This window comes from Paramormyrops kingsleyae, chromosome 9, assembly GCF_048594095.1.
Source record: "Paramormyrops kingsleyae isolate MSU_618 chromosome 9, PKINGS_0.4, whole genome shotgun sequence".
Classification (NCBI taxonomy): Eukaryota; Metazoa; Chordata; class Actinopteri; order Osteoglossiformes; family Mormyridae; genus Paramormyrops; species Paramormyrops kingsleyae.
Window position 1 is genome coordinate 28,269,682 of NC_132805.1, and position 19,366 is coordinate 28,289,047.

The following is a 19,366-nucleotide window of genomic DNA, read 5'->3' on the forward strand; positions in this document are numbered from 1 at the left end:
TAAGCCGCTTGGCTGATTCCTTGTCAAACTTTGCAGACACATAGTATCATTGAAAGTGTACACCTGGCTACATATTGAGACAAATCACATCAAAATTGAAGCAGCAGCACTAGGTGGCAGCAAAGGAAGAGGAAGATGGCTGTACCTATTACATATTTCTGTGATTACAATATTACCATAGATTTTTTTTCTGTTTAGCTATCTATGGGGCTGAATCTCCAAGGCTGTGCCTTCAATCACACCACTGCTAGGCTTCTTCCATTTCCTCCCACAGTCCAAACACATGCAATTTGGCAACAATACACTATAATATGGCATCCTGACCATGGTGTCCCCTGCCTAGTCCCTTGTGATGGGCTGGCATCCTGACCAGGGTGTCCCCTGCCTCATCCCTTGTGATGGACTGGCATCCTGACCGGGGTGTCCCCTGCCTCGTCCCCTGCGATGGACTGGCATCCTGACCGGGGTGTCCCCTGCCTCGTCCCTTGTGATGGACTGGCATCCTGACCGGGGTGTCCCCTGCCTCGTCCCCTGTGATGGACTGGCATCCTGACCGGGGTGTCCCCTGCCTCGTCCCCTTTGATGGACTGGCATCCTGACCATGGTGTCCCCTGCCTAGTCCCTTGCGATGGGCTGGCATCCTGACCAGGGTGTCCCCTGCCTCGTCACCTGTGATGGACTGGCATGCTGACCGGGGTGTCCCCTGCCTCGTCACCTGCGATGGACTGGCATCCTGACCGGGGTGTCCCCTGCCTCGTCCCCTGCGATGGACTGGCATCCTGACCGGGGTGTCCCCTGCCTCGTCCCTTGTGATGGACTGGCATCCTGACTGGGGTGTCCCCTGCCTCGTCCCTTGTGATGGACTGGCATCCTGACCGGGGTGTCCCCTGCCTCGTCACCTGCGATGGACTGGCATCCTGACCGGGGTGTCCCCTGCCTCGTCCCTTGTGATGGACTGGCATCCTGACCGGGGTGTCCCCTGCCTCGTCACCTGCGATGGACTGGCATCCTGACCGGGGTGTCCCCTGCCTCGTCCCTTGTGATGGACTGGCATCCTGACCGGGGTGTCCCCTGCCTCGTCACCTGCGATGGACTGGCATCCTGACCGGGGTGTCCCCTGCCTCGTCCCTTGTGATGGACTGGCATCCTGACTGGGGTGTCCCCTGCCTCGTCCCTTGTGATGGACTGGCATCCTGACTGGGGTGTCCCCTGCCTCGTCCCTTGTGATGGACTGGCATCCTGACCATGGTGTCCCCTGCCTCGTCCCCATTGATGGACTGGCATCCTGACCGGGGTGTCCCCTGCCTCGTCCCCTGTGATGGACTGGCATCCTGACTATGGTGTCCCCTGCCTCATCCCTTGTGATGGACTGGCATCCTGACTGGGGTGTCCCCTGCCTCGTCCCCTGCGATGGACTGGCATCCTGACCGGGGTGTCCCCTGCCTCGTCCCTTGTGATGGACTGGCATCCTGACCGGGGCGTCCCCTGCCTCATCCCTTGTGATGTACTGGCATCCTGACTGGGGTGTCCCCTGCCTCGTCCCCTGCGATGGACTGGCATCCTCACTATGGTGCCCCCTGCCTCGTCCCCTGCGATGGACTGGCATCCTCACTATGGTGCCCCCTGCCTCGTCCCTTGTGATGGACTGGCATCCTGACTGGGGTGTCCCCTGCCTCGTCCCTTGTGATGGACTGGCATCCTGACCAGGGTGTCCCCTGCCTCGTCCCCTGCGATGGACTGGCATCCTCACTATGGTGCCCCCTGCCTCGTCCCTTGTGATGGACTGGCATCCTGACTGGGGTGTCCCCTGCCTCGTCCCCTTTGATGGACTGGCATCCTGACCATGGTGTCCCCTGCCTCGTCACCTGTGATGGACTGGCATCCTGACCAGGGTGTCCCCTGCCTCGTCCCTTGTGATGGACTGGCATCCTGACTATGGTGCCCCCTGCCTCGTCCCCTGCGATGGACTGGCATCCTGACCGGGGTGTCCCCTGCCTCGTCCCTTGTGATGGACTGGCATCCTGACCGGGGTGTCCCCTGCCTTGTCCCTTGTGATGGACTGGCATCCTGACCATGGTGTCCCCTGCCTCGTCACCTGCGATGGACTGGCATCCTGACCGGGGTGTCCCTTGCCTCGTCCCCTGCGATGGACTGGCATGCTGACTGGGGTGTCCCCTGCCTCATCCCCTGCGATGGACTGGCATGATGACTGGGGTGTCCCTTGCCTCGTCCCCTGCGATGGACTGGCATCTTGTCCCAGGTATCCCCTGCCTTGTGCTCTTTGCTGTCTGGGACAGACTCCAGCCCTCCCTGTACTAGATAAGTGATCACAAGTTGGATGGATTTGAGAGTACATTCTTTCACAAGGCCTCATTATTACGTCAAGTTGTCTGTTGATGAGGAAGCGTATTTCCTAGATAATGTGCTACGTACATCATAAACAATCTGATTAGTGATATTTGTATGTAAAAGTGCATTCTGAAAGTGTGCAACTCAATTTCACAGCTGTTAACATGGACTCTTAGTGACTGTGATGTCCATTTGCTGTTGTTTTCCAAATTTAATGGTGATAATTGGTTTAATTGTAAATGTAAAACGGAAAAAATCTCTAAGGGCTGCTTTGCACCTTTCTGATTCTCCATTCCACACATTTGTACATTTCCTGATATTCCACAATTTCCTTGGCAGAAATGAAGGAGTTTTACTACACAAAGAGTTAGTTATATAAAACTATATATATATAAAACACAGAGTGGGGATCTATAGAGGTAAGTAAGGATTCTCTAAATACACCTGGCACCCTTAAATCTTTGTAGTACAAAATAATATATAATGATTAGCAGTCACATTTTGTTCAGTGATTGTCACTGTGCATAAATGAAGTGAATTAGGAAATTTTGATTCTCCTCCTTACAATGAATGTAACAGGGATAATGAGGCAATCTCTAATCTAATGGTCTAGCGTTAAATGCCCCCCCCCCCCCCACCACAATCCAAAAACATACATAGGGTAACTGGTATGGCTAATTTTACCCACTCAGGAAATTTCATCATTCATCATGGGGACCCTGGAATAGGGTGCTGTACTGTATATCTTCAGATGGTGCCTGATCCCACCAAAGGGTCAAATCCTAAAGCCACCCCTGGTGCAAACTCTTTCTGTTAGCCTTTCTGTTGCAGCTATTTGTGTGGGATTTCCAGCTTCAGGCTGCACTAAATGCAATGTGAGAGCGCTGCTCGGGTAGCTCTCAAGCATCCGTTTCCAAATCTAATTGTGCAGGGCTGCCTATCCGGCTCCTTCAGACAAACACGTATCGAATCGCACATTTAGCTGCTAAAAATACATGCTGCATCCTCACGTCGACCTGTGTACCTCGCAGGATGTGGCTCCCCTCAAACGTCATTCTTTCCACATTATCTGGTTTAGCTGCACCAATACAAAGTATAAATTTGCAGCAGAATAAAAACAGCGTAACTAAGCTCTACTCCAAAAAGTCCCTCTTCTTCTTCTTCTTTTTTGAAGGGTCGCCAACTCTCACGCATGTGGCGTGACTCTCACGCTTTCAGACTCTCATGCTCAGGCAAGAAATATTATTTCTTGCCTTATTTATTATTTAAATCTACATATTATTCCATTAAAAAATTAGCTACATCAAAAGCGTTGGGCAGTTTGCAAACCCTACAGACTATTTATGAGGGATTAAAACTCATGTGTGCGTGCATGGGTGTGCACACGTGTCTCGAACTAAAAATTTCACTCCAGCCAGCTGACCACAGCCGGCATACCTGTCTTTGCTTCATAACTGAGTCTCAACTTCAAATGTTAAGACCACTAAACTGCAAATAACTGCCCCCTCTCCAGTTTCAAGGACACCCCCCCCCCCGCCCCCAGTTACACCGATGCTCCCTGATATCGCCAACTTGTGACGGAGAATGAAAGCCATCTATCTGATATTTCTCTGAGTCTGAATCTTTAATAGTGGGATATTAATGGAATGCCCATTAGTGTCTGAGTGTGTGTTTTTGTGGGAGGAAAACTAGTTACAGAGGGTATAATTATGTTCTCTTATCAGCTTATTTTTAAATAAACACTCTAGAGAAGTGAGATGGTTTTTTTCCCCAGTGCCAAACAACAGCACCTGAAAAGTGTGGCTGATTGTTAGATAATTACAGTAATCGAGCCCAAGCCAGGCTATATAGCAGGTACTGGTAGCCGTTTTCCCAACCTAGGGAACCCCCAGACAGTCCACATTTTTGCTCCCTCCCAACTCCCTGCCAGACAATCTACATTTCTGCAATGAGCTGGGAGGGAGCAAAAACATGGACTGTCTGGGAGACCGGGTTGGGAAACCCTGGTTTAGAGCCCTGATACAGATCCAGCTTGAGCTGTGGCTCTTCATACTGCTTGCAGATAACTAGAGCCCTTGTAGCTTGTGTGGGAAATAATCTGTCTAATGGGCACTGGGGGTGTGGAGCACGATGCCCAGCCAAACATGCGTCAAAATGCAGAAGCGGGTGCAGCAGGGTGAACCGGCTGAAAGGGAGGAGGTTTAAAAAGCCATTTCACTCCTCCTTGATGTCATGAAATGCTGCTTGATGGAAGGGAATAACAGCCGATCCAGATGTTACAGGTAAGCGTCGATGGTTCACCAAACATCAGAAATGAAACGTCCAATTAAAATAATATGTCAGAAGTGTAAAGACCAGACAAGTTTGCCAATTAAGCGTAGGTTTCTTCACTCCCACCTTCAGAATTTTTGCGATATTACCAGGTTACTTTGAATAGCATATTAAAAATTAATAATGATCTATTATTACAATAATGATACAATCATGCAATAATAACACAGAGAACAAAATATAATGAGATACTGCATGTTTGCTCAGAACCCAGAAGGTGAATGATGCCAGTGGTCTCTAGGGATGGAGTCCAACGGGTTTTTCTCACAAATGGACGGGTCAGATTGAGCTGGGAGGGGCCTGATGTAAAGCCCCCCCCCGACGGAGGCACCAGGGAGCATCTTCTGTGCTCAAGCTTCTCATCACTAACGTCTGCCGTCCTGCCGAGGAACCGCATCTGACTCCATCCTGTCTCAGCGAGTAGCCAGCAGAGAGCGCGGTGAGCGAAGCCTTCAGCTGTATCGTTCTCTGAGGTGACACATGGGCTGGCGCCCGCGCGGAGCAGCAGATATGACTGCAGCCGTCTTATGCATCCAGACATTTTGATCCTAATCATTATTTTGAACAATTGACGGCGCGTGACTTTTACAATGTATATTTAAGTGATACTGTTCAGTTTTGTGTGTGCTTTTCCACAACGCTTATGGCTTGCAAGCAATTCCTACAGATGTGAATGATTTAAGGAGCTACACAAACTTAGAAGTAGTACTGGGACTGTGAAATGCCCAAGGTCTCTAGAATAATATATGACCAATTTGTTTTGATGATTTTTATAAAAAATAACTATCTTCTTCTAGCAGAATATGTCAGGCTGGCATGTAATGGGCAGGGACCTGGGCAGAGCAGACCTGTAGTAGGTCTGTAACTATAATACTTATCCCAAAACGCGAAGGTGCACTTGTACAATGTTATACGGCTTAATTTTTTGTTTCCTTCCATTGGGAATATTAAACTCCTAATAAGGGAAACTGTTCAATTAAGAATATGAACTCCAGTATCTCCTCCTCCTCTTTTGAAAGAGAATGACAACCAGAAATGTAAAGATTTCCAGGAAGTGACTCTGCTTTATTTGAACAGGAAATCATTAATCTTCTGGTAACTTTGGCTGCAGTTGTTTTTCCCAGCTTAAAATATGTGACACCCTAAAATCTTTCCATTATTTTGAAACAAATTGCTTAATTTATTTATTCTCTTTACTTTACAAAGCCTGTCTAAAACATAGATTTCATAACAATGGTTAAAAATAGAAATTGCACATTTTTTTTCTGTGTTTAATGTTGTAATGCCTTAAAATTATACATTTTTCTGTTAATTATATATTAGGGAATTTTCTACCAGAGTTTAAAAAACGTATTATTTAGATGTGATTATGGTGTCGAAATACTTTCAATTAAATGCGATATTGAACTAAAAGGAAAAAAGACTAAAGATTTTTTTTATTCCTTACAGGAAATGACTTCGAGGCTGGCCGTCTCTCTTGCCGTCTTCTTCCTGCTTGCGAGCATAGCTGTCATCATTACTGTGGCAGTCATCCAGGTTCACAAAACAAATTTTTTGTCACCAGGCCTTAAGGTAGGGCTTCTCCTGAAAGAGCGATCAGTTTCACCACATTTATTATTATTATTATTATTTTTGATAATCTTGATGTTTCAATACTGATTGATTACTCAAATGCCCCCACCAGAGTGTCTGAAGTGTCTCTATACATGTCAAAATAACAAACCGAGGAGATTTAAACTTTCATTTAGAATTTGTTCACAGAATATGGTACGAAGTGCCGAATGTGCTTCAGACTGCTTACTGGTTTGTACCTGTTTTCATGTCATTTCTGTGTGGAGGTCTTTAGCAATGAACATATTTGCTGTGAAATTATTTTTTTTCATATAAACTAAGATTCAGTTGAATGTAAAACATCTGGGCCCAGCCTATGCTCCGTTACTGACTGTGTTATGAGTTAGGGACCTTGCTCCATTACTGACTGTGCTATGAATTACTGACTGTGCTATTAGTTACTGACTGTGTTACGAGATGAATTGGGTGGGGTTTGTTCAACATTTTCCCCTGTCACCAATGACAGGTAGGCGGGGTTTGCCATTTTCCCCTGTCACCAATGACAGGTAGGCGGGGTTTGCCATTTTCCCCTGTCACCAATGACAGGTGGGCGGGGTTTGCCATTTTCCCCTGTCACCAATGACAGGTAGGCGGGGTTTGCCATTTTCCCCTGTCACCAATGACAGGTGGGCGGGGTTTGCCATTTTCCCCTGTCACCAATGACAGGTGGGCGGGGTTTGCCATTTTCCCCTGTCACCAATGACAGGTAGGCGGGGTTTGCCATTTTCCCCTGTCACCAATGACAGTTGGGCGGGGTTTGCCATTTTCCCCTGTCACCAATGACAGGTAGGCGGGGTTTGCCATTTTCCCCTGTCACCAATGACAGGTAGGCGGGGTTTGCCATTTTCCCCTGTCACCAATGACAGGTAGGCGGGGTTTGCCATTTTCCCCTGTCACCAATGACAGGTAGGCGGGGTTTGCCATTTTCCCCTGTCACCAATGACAGGTAGGCGGGGTTTGCCATTTTCCCCTGTCACCAATGACAGGTAGGCGGGGTTTGCCATTTTCCCCTGTCACCAATGACAGGTAGGCGGGGTTTGCCATTTTCCCCTGTCACCAATGACAGTTGGGCGGGGTTTGCCATTTTCCCCTGTCACCAATGACAGGTAGGCGGGGTTTGCCATTTTCCCCTGTCACCAATGACAGGTAGGCGGGGTTTGCCATTTTCCCCTGTCACCAATGACAGGTAGGCAGGGTTTGCCATTTTCCCCTGTCACCAATGACAGGTAGGCGGGGTTTGCCATTTTCCCCTGTCACCAATGACAAGTAGGCGGGGTTTGGCGGGATTTGCCATTTCCCTTGTCACCAATGACAGGTAGGTGAGTTTCACCAGTCTCCCCTCTGTCTTGTTGGCCTAACAAGGCCAATGTCACCATTTAGTTCCCTAAAATAAATGTATCAAAGAATGTGAAAGTTCTATAAGTAACAGCCATGGAAAAGGAAACTTAACCTGATTACTGAGCAGGAAATGGCCAGGTGTCCTGGCTTTAAATAACGGAGGCGCACGTCTCGAATAGTCCCCGGGGAAGCAGTGAAACATTTCTCCATGTGTTTCTAACTAATTGAAAAAGTAATTTAATTGCACAGAGGTCCAGCAGAAAATGGATTCGGTTTGCATCTTCAATCCCTGTGGGTGCGATAGCCTTAGCAACCCCATGGTATCCTGAAACCAATAGGAAATGAGAGGATACAAAGTGACGGGTGTAGCAGGAAAAAAATCTCATGATTTCATGTGCATGAAATGTTGGGGGAAGAGGGAATAAAATATGGCCGCCAGGGTTTTACTCCTCTTATTCAGAAAAAAAACTTAAACAATGACTTCAGTCTATCCCCAACAGCAACATTCAGTCAACTCTTAAAAGCGTAGCAATTAAAGCTTGACGAGGAGGATTGATTGCAGGCTGTAATAATTCCCTCAGAGCAGCACTGTGGCTCGGTGAGCATCAGGGCTCGGCCTTCCTGTCTCTGTCTCTCCCACATGTGGAAAGCGGCTGGATCTAAGGCGTCTGCTTTCCTCCTCCCCAGTATGGGATCGTCCTGGATGCAGGTTCCTCACGCACCACCGTGTACCTCTACCAATGGCCAGCAGAGAAGGAGAACAACACCGGGGTGGTCACTCAGACCCTGAAATGCCGAGTAGAAGGTAAGGAAGCGTTTCTGTGGGGGAATGGGGGCGAGACCTGTTAATCGCCATGACGACACAGCCAGTGTTTCAGATCAGCAAACAGTGACATGAGAACCATGAGTTCTGGATTAAAGATGTTGTAGAATCAGACATAAAGAATGCCTCTGAATAAGGAAGTCAGTTTCATAGGATTAATTTCCATGATCCATCCATCCATTCATAATATAAAGAAAACAGAGATTCCGTTCTCAAAGGATATACAGTATGACAGTTGTAGCACTGATTCTAACAGTAAATCACAAGCTGTGTTTCCATTAAAGTTTTGCACATATTTATAAGCAAATGTTCTATAAGTCAACAGAGCTAAATTGTGAATAGGGTGTTTTCAGTAATGGATGTCATGTGCATAATACCTGCAGCACTCATAGTTTTGTTGTATATTCAACAAAATGACAATAGAGCTTCTATTCTATTCTATTTCTACAATGCCTATTCTAACACTGTAAGCGATCTAATGGCTGAACTATATTGTGCATTCATCAGTCAGTGACCTGTAGTTGGTTGTTTCCTGTTGTATTGCATATTCATCAATCAGTGACCTGTAGCTGGCTGTTTCCTGTCTGTATTGTACATTCATCAATCAGTGACCTGTAGCTGGCTGTTTCCTGTGTGTATTGTACATTCATCAATCAGTGACCTGTAGCTGGCTGTTTCCTGTTGTATTGTGCATTCAGAAGTCAGCAATGTGTGGATATTTATTTCCTGGTCTCACTCCCAGGTCCTGGGATTTCTAGCTTTGGTCAGGACCCTGATCAGGACAGATGCACCTGGCACTCCATGAAGGAGTGTATGGCACAAACCCTGGAAACGATCCCTCTATCCCAGCACAATTCCACCCCACTGTTCCTGGGGGCGACAGCTGGAATGAGGCTGCTGAGGTTAAGTAATATTCTAAGTATCATTAGTTGTTGTGGCTGCATGTGAGTGGCTCTGATGCATTGATGTACTGTAGAGGTTGTCCTTGTCAGCTGAATCATGAGGAGTGACCTTTCATCCACAATCAACAGGTTATGCCTTGTACATCCATAATCAATACTGATTATCCAGTAGAGCAGTGGTGACCAACCCTGGTCCAGAAGATGTACCACCCTGCAGAGCTTAAATTCAGCCCTAATTTAACACATTGATATACAGATAGTCAGGTCCTTCAGTAGCTATGTTAACATAGCTGGCTTTTATACTGAGATGCTACTGAAGGGCCTGAATCTCTGTATCAGGCGTGTTAAATTAGGGCTGTATCTAAGCTCTGCAGGGTGGTAGATCTCCAGTAGCAGGGCTGGTGACCACTGCCCTAACCCATGCCTGGATATTTTTCTACTAGGTCTAAGAATGAAAGTGCTTCTGATAAAATCCTGCTGGACATCAGGAGGTACCTGCAGAGCTTACCCTTCAGCTTTGGAAACGCCTCCATCATCTCCGGTGAGGAGGAGGGGCTGTATGGCTGGATCACCGCCAACTACCTGATGGGGAACTTTGTGGAGGTTAGTGTAGCTCATTTTTACTGGCCTATTGAAAAAAGTTTCAATAAATGTTTGCATTTTATTGAATGACTGGCAACATTCTTTAAAAATGCATTTTATGTATTTGTTTTCTTGTTTATCACATTATAATCTTTATTGTGTTATGTGTTTTGACTGATGCAATTTTCAACATAAATATACAGTCCTTGTCACGTTGCTCTGTGCCCAGAGCTGGGTTTTGTTCCCCGTGTTTTCTGTTTTTTCCACACAGTGAATAAACTTGGAATGAGTAGCTTTGACTTGAGTTCACTTCAGTTCTTGGAAAATCAGCATTTCAGCAGAAGAGCAAAAGGACATTTATTATTTTGTGCAGCTATATTCCCAAGTTGCAAAGGCGCTTTACTCAATGTGCAAGCACATTATTCACCATGCTTTTAAATGGCACATTATTCACCACGCTTTTAAATGGCCATATTTACATTTTGCCTCGTTGGCATTTAGCATAATTTCTTTATGAGATTTGCTGTATAATGAACATGCAGCAGTAATGTTAAGCTGCTTATGCAGGATGTGAAATTCAGCATATTATTATGATACTCAAATGAGTGCTAAAAAACAGAGGGCTTCTACTGAAACAAGAAAAACATCAACGTCATTATGCAAGTTGAAAACAACCCATTGTCTTTCAGATTTAAGTACAGTATCTGAACAACCATTAAGCCACCAATGTACAATGACTCACCTTGAATATGAATGCTGAACACAAACCTTCTTAGTACAATTTCAAAGTTCATACATTAATATTATGCAAAAGGAACTTAAATGTCACATGTAACTGAAATGTGTGAATTTCAGTAACTGTATGCATGACACATGAAATGTTGCCAATGCACTATGAATCATTTTGAAAAATGACTCCTGAGCTCATACCTGACCTAACACAGGGGAAGATGAATGTGAACGGGGGCTTATACTCCCTGTCCTGTCGGCTCCTTTGGCCTGACCTCATTTCTCTGTTCATTGGCAGATCTGTGGCATTACCTCCTCTGTCCTCCTATGTCTCCATGCAGAAGAACCTGTGGAATGCCTGGGTGCGTCCACACGGTGCCAAGACCATCGGGTCCCTGGACCTCGGGGGGGCCTCCACCCAGATCGCCTTCTCCACCACCCCGGCTGAAGGGCAGGCACCCCCCGGGTACACGAAGGTGTGGCTGTACGGTTACGAGTACAGCGTTTACACGCACAGCTTCACGTGCTATGGCAAAGACGAGGCGGAGAGGAAGGTTCTGGCAAGCCTCGTTCGGGTATTGTCTGCGTTTTACTGCATTACACTTCCTTGGCCAGTGCACAATGGCCACCACCTCTCTCCCAAGCACCAAGTCAAGCTTTTCTATAATTAATGCATCTGAAAAATCCATACATTCTGTCTGCTTCTGGATCAGCGCAATATGAGCTATCCTTGGGCAAAAATGGAGGGGGATTAGAAAAGCAGGCAGCAGATGCATTATGGGGTTTTAAAAGCAAAGTGCGTGTTTTTCCAGCCTGGAGTTTGAAAGGGTAACGTCACCAGACCCCATTAGAAAGCCTATGCGTGACTTATAGAGACGGCCCTTAAACAGGCAGCCTTACTGTACCTGTCTGCTTTTGGTCTCACATAAATTGCTATTTACGTTGCATGAGTGGAGGCTGAATGGACCCTCCTAGGATTTTCACATGCTGTAGAATATATGAAAATGAGGAAAATGGCCAGACTCATTAAAGCTAACAGACAGGCCACAAGTGCAAAAATAACAGCTCAGTATAAATGTGCATAGAAAGGCGTCTCTGATCACACAACTTGTTAACTCTTGAAGTGGTTCTGGAGGCAAAATGGGCCCTACCCAGTACTATAGCCATTTGTAATAATGCGTGTCCCATCCAGTGCATGGATGAGTTTCTGTTGTTCCTGAACTCTTATGCTATGCAATAATACCACTTACAGTCAATATCTAGCAGGGAAGAAATTTCACAAACTGATTTATTGCAAAGGTGGCATCTTATGATGGTACCACGCTTGACCTCACTGAGGTCTTCAGAACACCTCATGTGTTCTACAAATGTTTGTAAACCTGCATGGCTAGGTGCTTGATTTTATACACCTGTGGCAATGGATCTGAATGAAACACCTTAATTCAATGATTAAGAGGTGTGTCCCAATACTTTTGTCATTATAGTGTATGAGTATGTATGAGTATGTATGTAGTGTATGAGTATGTATGAGTATGTATGTAGTGTATGAGATTCTTTATCTTTTGTTTTCCCCCAACTTAATGGTTTATGTTTCATAGAAGGTGCTAAACACTGTGAATGTCACTAGTCTTTAAGAATTTTTAAAAATAGCTGTAAGTATTACACAGATCTGATCTCCAGAGCAGTTGCTCATAATAATTAAGTAACACTCGTCATGTTTTTAATTAGACCCAATGGAAATGGTGGAAAACTTTCTAGCCATGCAGTGTTAGTCACTGCATGTTCTTCTAGCGAGACACAGTGCCCTGGACGAGCAGTTCCTTTTCTCTGATTCTCACAGGATCTGTTTCTCTGCATTACAGACGTCATCGTCCAGCCAAGTGAAAAACCCCTGCTATCACACTGGGTACAGCACCACCATGTCCGCCGGGTATATCTTTGAGACGCCTTGCAACCAAAAGACCTCGAACTACAACCCAAAACAGCAGCTCACCTTAGTCGGGACTGGAGACCTGGGCCTCTGCCGGTCCACTGTGCGGGCAGCGTTTGACCTGGGTTCCTGTCAGGGCCGTTCCAATTGTTCCTTCAATGGGGTGTATCAACCCCCTGTTTCGGGGGATTTTGTGGTACGGTCCAATGTCGCTACACTGTCATACCCTTACTGTCACTGTCAAAGTTAAAGTCATAGTGAACTTTATTGTCATCTCACTGCAGGCGTGTTGGCTGAATGTTATTCCTTAAAAGCACGTGTGCTTTTCTAGGCCTATGCGGGATTTTCCTACATTACCGAGATGTTTGGGCTCAATCAGTCATTCTCCTTGGATGCCTTCGATTCCAAAATCCGGTCTCACTGCTCGTTACCCTGGAAGACAGTGAGTTAAACACATTTTTAATGAATTTATCCTTAATGATTAACACATTTGAGTACCACCAATTCTCACTGCAGTTTTTATGGTAGGAAATCACAACTGTGATAATTACAGGACTGTGACCTTGCTGTGAAAGAAGTAATCTAATATTATTGTGAAAAGTTGATCTCATTTGAATTCTTCACTTATTAAATTTTACACATTGAAATAACTGTAGTTTATGGCCAAAATATTTGCTTATTTTTAATAAAGAAGATATTGTAGGATTAGTACATATATTTAATGTTTAATCTGGTAAAAAATATATTGCAAAAGACAATTCTAAACAAACCTTTGTGAAACTGAATGACTTCTGTATTGCTTGTCTATTCATACAGAGGTCTGCTACAGAATATGTCACATGATGGTAAAAACCCTTTTCCAGCATGGAAATGCGAAAATCACACATTGCATTTCTTTCTTCTTTTTTTTTAGTTAACAGAAGGATCTTCTAAAAAGGAGAAATACCTGCGGTCTTACTGTTACTCAGCAAATTTGGCATATGTTTTGTTGGTTGAAGGTTACAAATTTAGCCCAGAGACATGGAATAACATCCGGTTTCAAAATGAGGTAAGTAATTCCCACTACAAATGGTTTATAAAATAATAATTATAATATTATAACAAATATGCAACAAGGAGTTTTACCTAAACTCGTACACTGACAGGTAAGCTTTAAAGTATAGCATACAGTACATGCTAACAGGCTTCTCTAAAATGCAGTCGCTTATCACGACTCGTAACACATTTCAGTTTTTGTGGTATTTCTATTTCATGTGTTTTGTAATATTACTACTCTACCAATTTCCCTACCAGGTCCTTATCTCAGGTGCTTTAGTGACTTTACTCGTTTGTGAGCTTCACACACTCTCTCATCTCCATATATAATACAGCAGAATGCAGCATCTGTCTGTGCGTCCATTTTGCATCACATTTGTCCAGGTAAAGGTCATGATGACAATGCAAAGTCTGTAAAACATATTTACAATTGCGGTTCGTGTTTTGGTTGAACCTGGAGCTGGAGTCTCCAGCTGAAATAACCTGGAATCCGTGGGCTAGGATAAGAGGCCTCCCACCAAGGGAGGCATCGGGACTATTTTTATGAGCTGAAAGAGAAATGGGAGAGAGGAAAGAACAATGCAATGTGTATATCCTGCTAATTTATAAGAGAATCAGGTCTATACAGATTACTTAAATGAAAAATTACACAGTGGAAAATAATAGATTGACCTGCAGGCCACGTTTTTTAATGATTTAAAAACGTGTAACTGGCCACATGAAACCATCTCTTTGGCTGTAAGCTTGAGACCTCTGACCTGGACTATATGACGTATGAGTATATAACAGAACAGAGCATTAGAGTGCCATGACTTGAGGTCAGTGTAGATAATGACCATCTGTGACTTTCATTCCGCTTCCCTGCACAGATAAATCAGAACAGCGTAGCCTGGCCCCTGGGCTACATGCTGGCCCTTTCCAACATGATCCCCGCAGAAGCAAAGCTGGTGCAGCTACCCATGGCATCCTCCGTCTTCGCAGGGCTCCTCTTCATGTTCTCCACGCTGGCCATCCTCTGCTTCATGTTCCTGGCCATCGCCTTGGTGCGGGCTTGTTATTGAATGGCCACTAGGGGGCAGCACATCAAACTCACCTCTTGGAAGAGCAGGTGCTAGGAACCTGCATCCCGGACCAGCCTTGATGAGTTCAAGGAATGGCTGGTAATCCTAAGATTAATGGCACAGGTCTGTCTGCTGGTTTGGTTTATCGGGTGTTCAATGGCAAAAAAGTATATAAAGCAGCGGGTAGGTGGCAAATCTGGGATTCTCAATATAATTATCGTTACCCTTGCTTATGTTCTGATAACTATCAGCGTGTTGGACCATGATGACCGTAGACATCGTGAAATCATGTTTCTAGACTGTACAGTGAAATCACTCACTGCAGTTTGGCCCTGGCTTCCTGCATGAGATGCACTGATGAGGACGGTAATAGTTCCAGTGAATGCATACGTGCTTCCTTTTCCATTGTATTTATATGTATGAACCATTATATTGTATGTCTGCGTATCATTGCACTGTATGGGAGACCAACATGCATGCTTGTCCATAGACATGAAATGCATTCCCAATAAAGTGAACGATTAACCGTAATGGAATGTAGAATGTCATTATGTAAGTAGAACAGCCAGTAGACAAGAAGATGGATATGCAAAAAAGTATATATTTTTCAGGTGGACCTGGAGCCTATCCCAGGCAGAATAAGACACAAGGCTGGTGACACCTATGGCCGGTGGGGGGGAAATATGCCTTTAAACATAATACCTGACCATTTCTCAGTGGAAGCAAACTCATTATGTGACCCACCTGCTGAACATTCTGTTGGATAGTCTGGGATATTTCATCTTCTCATCATGGTCGATGGTTCTGTCCGCTGGGTCTGAAAATATTTATCAGTATGTGTTTACAAGTGTGTGAGTTTGAATGCCATTTCTTCTCTTGACAAATTGTAATGCCAATGATGAGTTATAACTGAGTAATAGATTAATAAAATGCATGAAATATTTTGCCAGCGGTAAATGAGCACTGACTATTCGCATGATGCCTCAACCAGCGATAAATGCTTGAAAAACATTATTCAGAGCTCCCAATTGTAATTTTATTTCTCATTTGCATTTTTAAGTGTGTGTTTAGCATCGTGAAATGGGTCCATTGTGAACCAGACTGGATGTTTTCAACTTGACAGCAGGATGGCACAAAATACATAAAACACTCAATTAGCAGAGTGTCACTGTGTCATACCTTAGAATACCTTAGCATCTCCAGGAGTCCAGTATCCCCTCACACTTAGATGATATGTAATCCAAGGACTTGTGAGTTACTCTTAATTTGGATTAAAAAACACATGATCATTTTTATAATATTTAAGAAGTGGTCATAAAATATAGTGGAGCCGCTGGCCCATGGACTAGGTTTGGTTTCAGCTTGGGTCGGGACCAAATCAGCCTCGAACCCCTCGCCCTCCTAAACGTACACAGAGCTCCCACAATATTGGGAGCGAAATGTCCCTACTGTCCCTGCCCAAGTCTATGCCTTTGCACCGGCCCGTATCATTTTGAGCTTTTGAAGGTCATCAGATCGTCAGGAGTGTAAGCACCAAGCCTCGAGATTCAAAGAAGGCAACTTTATTATACGTGTAACTTAAACTTTTTTTGTACTTGTCCGTCACACCTGATCCAGTGTGGTTACAAAGTGTCAGAGGTTGGTAGATTTTTCCATTTCAGTAGAACCTTGCCTTTGAAATGGAAATTGTCACAAGCCTATAATGAAAACCTTTCAAAATATCTGTAATGGTTCACTTTGTGGCTTGTTATTGGCCCACAAGGGTGATTTTAAATTTAAATTGTACCCTCAATTGTCAGTGCTAGATAGATAGATAGATAGATAGATAGATAGATAGATAGATAGATAGATAGATAGATAGATAGATAGATAGATAGATTCTTTCACTTGATTGTACTCATACACATACCCACTCAACATCACAAAGCAACCAGTTGGTATGGTTTACTTGGGTGTACATCACAGGTGAGATGGGTGGTTGTAACTCACACATTACTTTAATGAAAGCCAGCTAATGCATTCTAATGCATTCCCCCCTGGACCCCTAATTGAAATGTGACCTACCCCCCCAGTATAGGATCCTCCATGCTCTTACTTATACCCATACTTTTATGGTGACACACTTCTATATAGTTTAAGAACTAATTAACAATACTTACCTGCTTTTTCTCATTTCTCATTAGTATGCATATACTGTACATTTTGGGGGCAGAATGTCTCTCTTTGGCCACTAGAAGGTGCTAAAGGGTCACAAATGGCACGGTCAGAGCGATTTGCTTTCCTGACAGGGACTGATGGGCCAGAAAGTCAGTCACGGCTCTGCACAATCCTCAGAATGTAGAAAAACAGCGCCGTCAGATGCAGGTCGCATCTCTCTACAAGTGGGCTCAGGGTCCAGCAGCCCTTTTGGCGCCAGCTTACCTCTGATGGATATAGTGTTAGGAATAACGGTTCTTTGAAGGGAGCCGAACTTATGGCTCCGTTCCTTTCCGGGAGCCGTTCATTTTTCTTTGGGAGCGAGGGCTACTAGGTTAATCTGCAAAATAAAGGAGAAGGGTCCAGCTGCAGACGCCTGTAGAGTGGAGCTCCACCGGAAATATGTGACCTCAACTCTGTGTTACAGCGAATAAACACTAACCCTAACCCTAACCTAACCCTAACCCTAACCGGAGCTCCACTTTACGGCCTTAAAGATCACGCGTTTCCTGTGGAGGTGACGTATTTCGGGTGGAGCTCCACTCTATAGGCGTCTGCAGCTAGACCCTCTTGAAATAAACACTAATATAATGATGGGGTAAGACCTGGATCAGATTCAAGCTTAGATGTTCGACCAATTTCGCATCTCTGGACTAGGGTTAGCAGCACTAAATTGCACATATTGTCAGGCCTAATGTCAAAGATCTATATTATAAACATTATACAAGGTGACCCCTTATCTATATCCCTGTCGTGTCAGTGAATTGACTACTTTGAATTTACCCTCCGTATGAAATGTGTTATGTAAATCAAATTCCTTTGCCTTGAATGCAATGCATGCAACACTTAATATTAGAAAACTTTCAATTGGCACAAACCCTGCTCATTCTGCCTATAAGGAACTTAACGCAACAACGGCTACCTCTTGTGACTGGCTTGTTCTTACTGCTCACGTAAAGGGGAGGGGCCTGTATTTAGGGCAGGCCAAGAAATTTGGGCACAACGATAGAAAGAACGGCTGAAAGGGAGCGACATTAGGGATGCTGTTATACGAGTACGGTGTGAGAAGAAACAGTGTAAGTGGTTAAACTCAATAAAATGCTGCAAATGTTAAATGATCCAAACATCATCCATCCATCCATCCATCTAGCCACTTATCCAGTGCAGAGTCACTGTCAGTCTATCCCAGGAAGGAAAGACCATAATCCTTGAATGGGATGCCAGCCTATCGCAGTCTAGACGTGTCTTTAATACGTTGGCCTATTTGTTACTAAATTTTGAGTTTTCCGATTTGTGCTTTTCTAAATCTGTGAATGTGAGTTTCTGAACAGAAGATAAGAGTTTCTCCTGAAGGAGGTCCTGAGAGCTCTGAGAGGATGATAGCCAGACCCAGCCGCTCGTGACCATCCACTGGGCCAAGGAGAATCTTCACAGCACGCTCGACCTGTGTCCGGTGGCACTCACACCGCACGCTGGCTGCGACTTGGCAGAACCGACAGCTCCTCTGGAGCCCATCATGGCTCCTGTGGAACCGCAGATGCGGCGGCGAGGCTGGACGCCGCGACCCCCCGCAGCCATTCCCATTGTCCTGAGATTTCAGCGTGAGGCGTGCCGGGCCCCCTCCGGAGAGGATCCATTCCAATGGGCCGCAGTCGGAAAACCATGACTAATGATGACAAATTCCACACTCTGACTTACCTCAGTGACAGTGACACCTGGTCCGTACAGCCTGAATACAAGAAGCTCTTTGTCAGGAGCACACATGTTCTACCCTTCGTGTGTAACATGACTGCAGTGAAGATACCATCTGGGCCTCAGCCAGACCCTCCCAGCTGATTCTGGGGTTACTGGGACAGGAGAAGGTGAAACTGCCAGGTTCTTTCAAAAGAAACGTGTTTAATTATTAGGTTAAAAACATATCTTCTAAAATAAGATTCCTCGTGTATTGGGCAGGTGAAACTAAATACAGAGCTCTGTCTTTGGCATATGACTGTTTTAAGTGGATTAGAACCGAAAGATATTTTTCAGTACAATAGGGGAATTTATGAAACGCGACAGGGCATGTATGTATAGAGTTTGCATGTTCTCCCCGTGTCATACAGGTGTCCACCTGCAGTCAAATGGCATCTTGAAGTTTCCCTAGTGTGTGTGTGTGTGTGTGTGTGTGTGTATGCCCTCTAATGGTTTGGTATCCTGTTCAGGGTGCACCTGTTCAGGCGTTCCCAATCCTTTTTCTCCTATACAGTTGCCCCACCACCATGACCCTGAGTGTTTGGAAGATGGATGGATGGATTGATTCCAATACAGGGCATGTCCCAGTCTGGTCCATATATTTATTATAGCAGGATTACAATACAAATTTTTGTGTTTTCTATCCCCCCCCCCCCCCCCCAGTCAGTTAATTGTACCTATTATACTATTAATTTGTTTATTTCCAAGATCTGGCTTTATATCTTGCATTAAGTCGCTTTGGCCGCAG

At 44.9% G+C, this 19,366-nt stretch overlaps 1 protein-coding gene across 2 annotated transcripts; it reads left to right on the forward strand.

Moving 5' to 3' along the window:
* The first annotated feature begins 4,419 nt into the window (after positions 1 to 4,419).
* Positions 4,420 to 15,635, forward strand: entpd3 (ectonucleoside triphosphate diphosphohydrolase 3). Of its 2 annotated transcripts, none has more exons than XM_023806188.2 (11): positions 4,420 to 4,631; positions 4,888 to 5,119; positions 6,130 to 6,252; positions 8,317 to 8,434; positions 9,195 to 9,354; positions 9,798 to 9,957; positions 11,007 to 11,240; positions 12,528 to 12,791; positions 12,927 to 13,037; positions 13,509 to 13,643; positions 14,500 to 15,635. In XM_023806188.2, the coding sequence occupies exons 3-11, from the start codon at positions 6,133 to 6,135 to the stop codon at positions 14,689 to 14,691; spliced, it is 1,494 nt and encodes a 497-aa protein (XP_023661956.1). In that variant the 5' UTR covers positions 4,420 to 4,631; positions 4,888 to 5,119; positions 6,130 to 6,132; the 3' UTR covers positions 14,692 to 15,635. The 2 variants fall into 2 exon arrangements, with proteins under 2 accessions (XP_023661956.1, XP_072572813.1); XM_072716712.1 differs by having other exon boundaries at positions 4,964 to 5,119.
* The last annotated feature ends 3,731 nt before the right edge of the window (positions 15,636 to 19,366 follow it).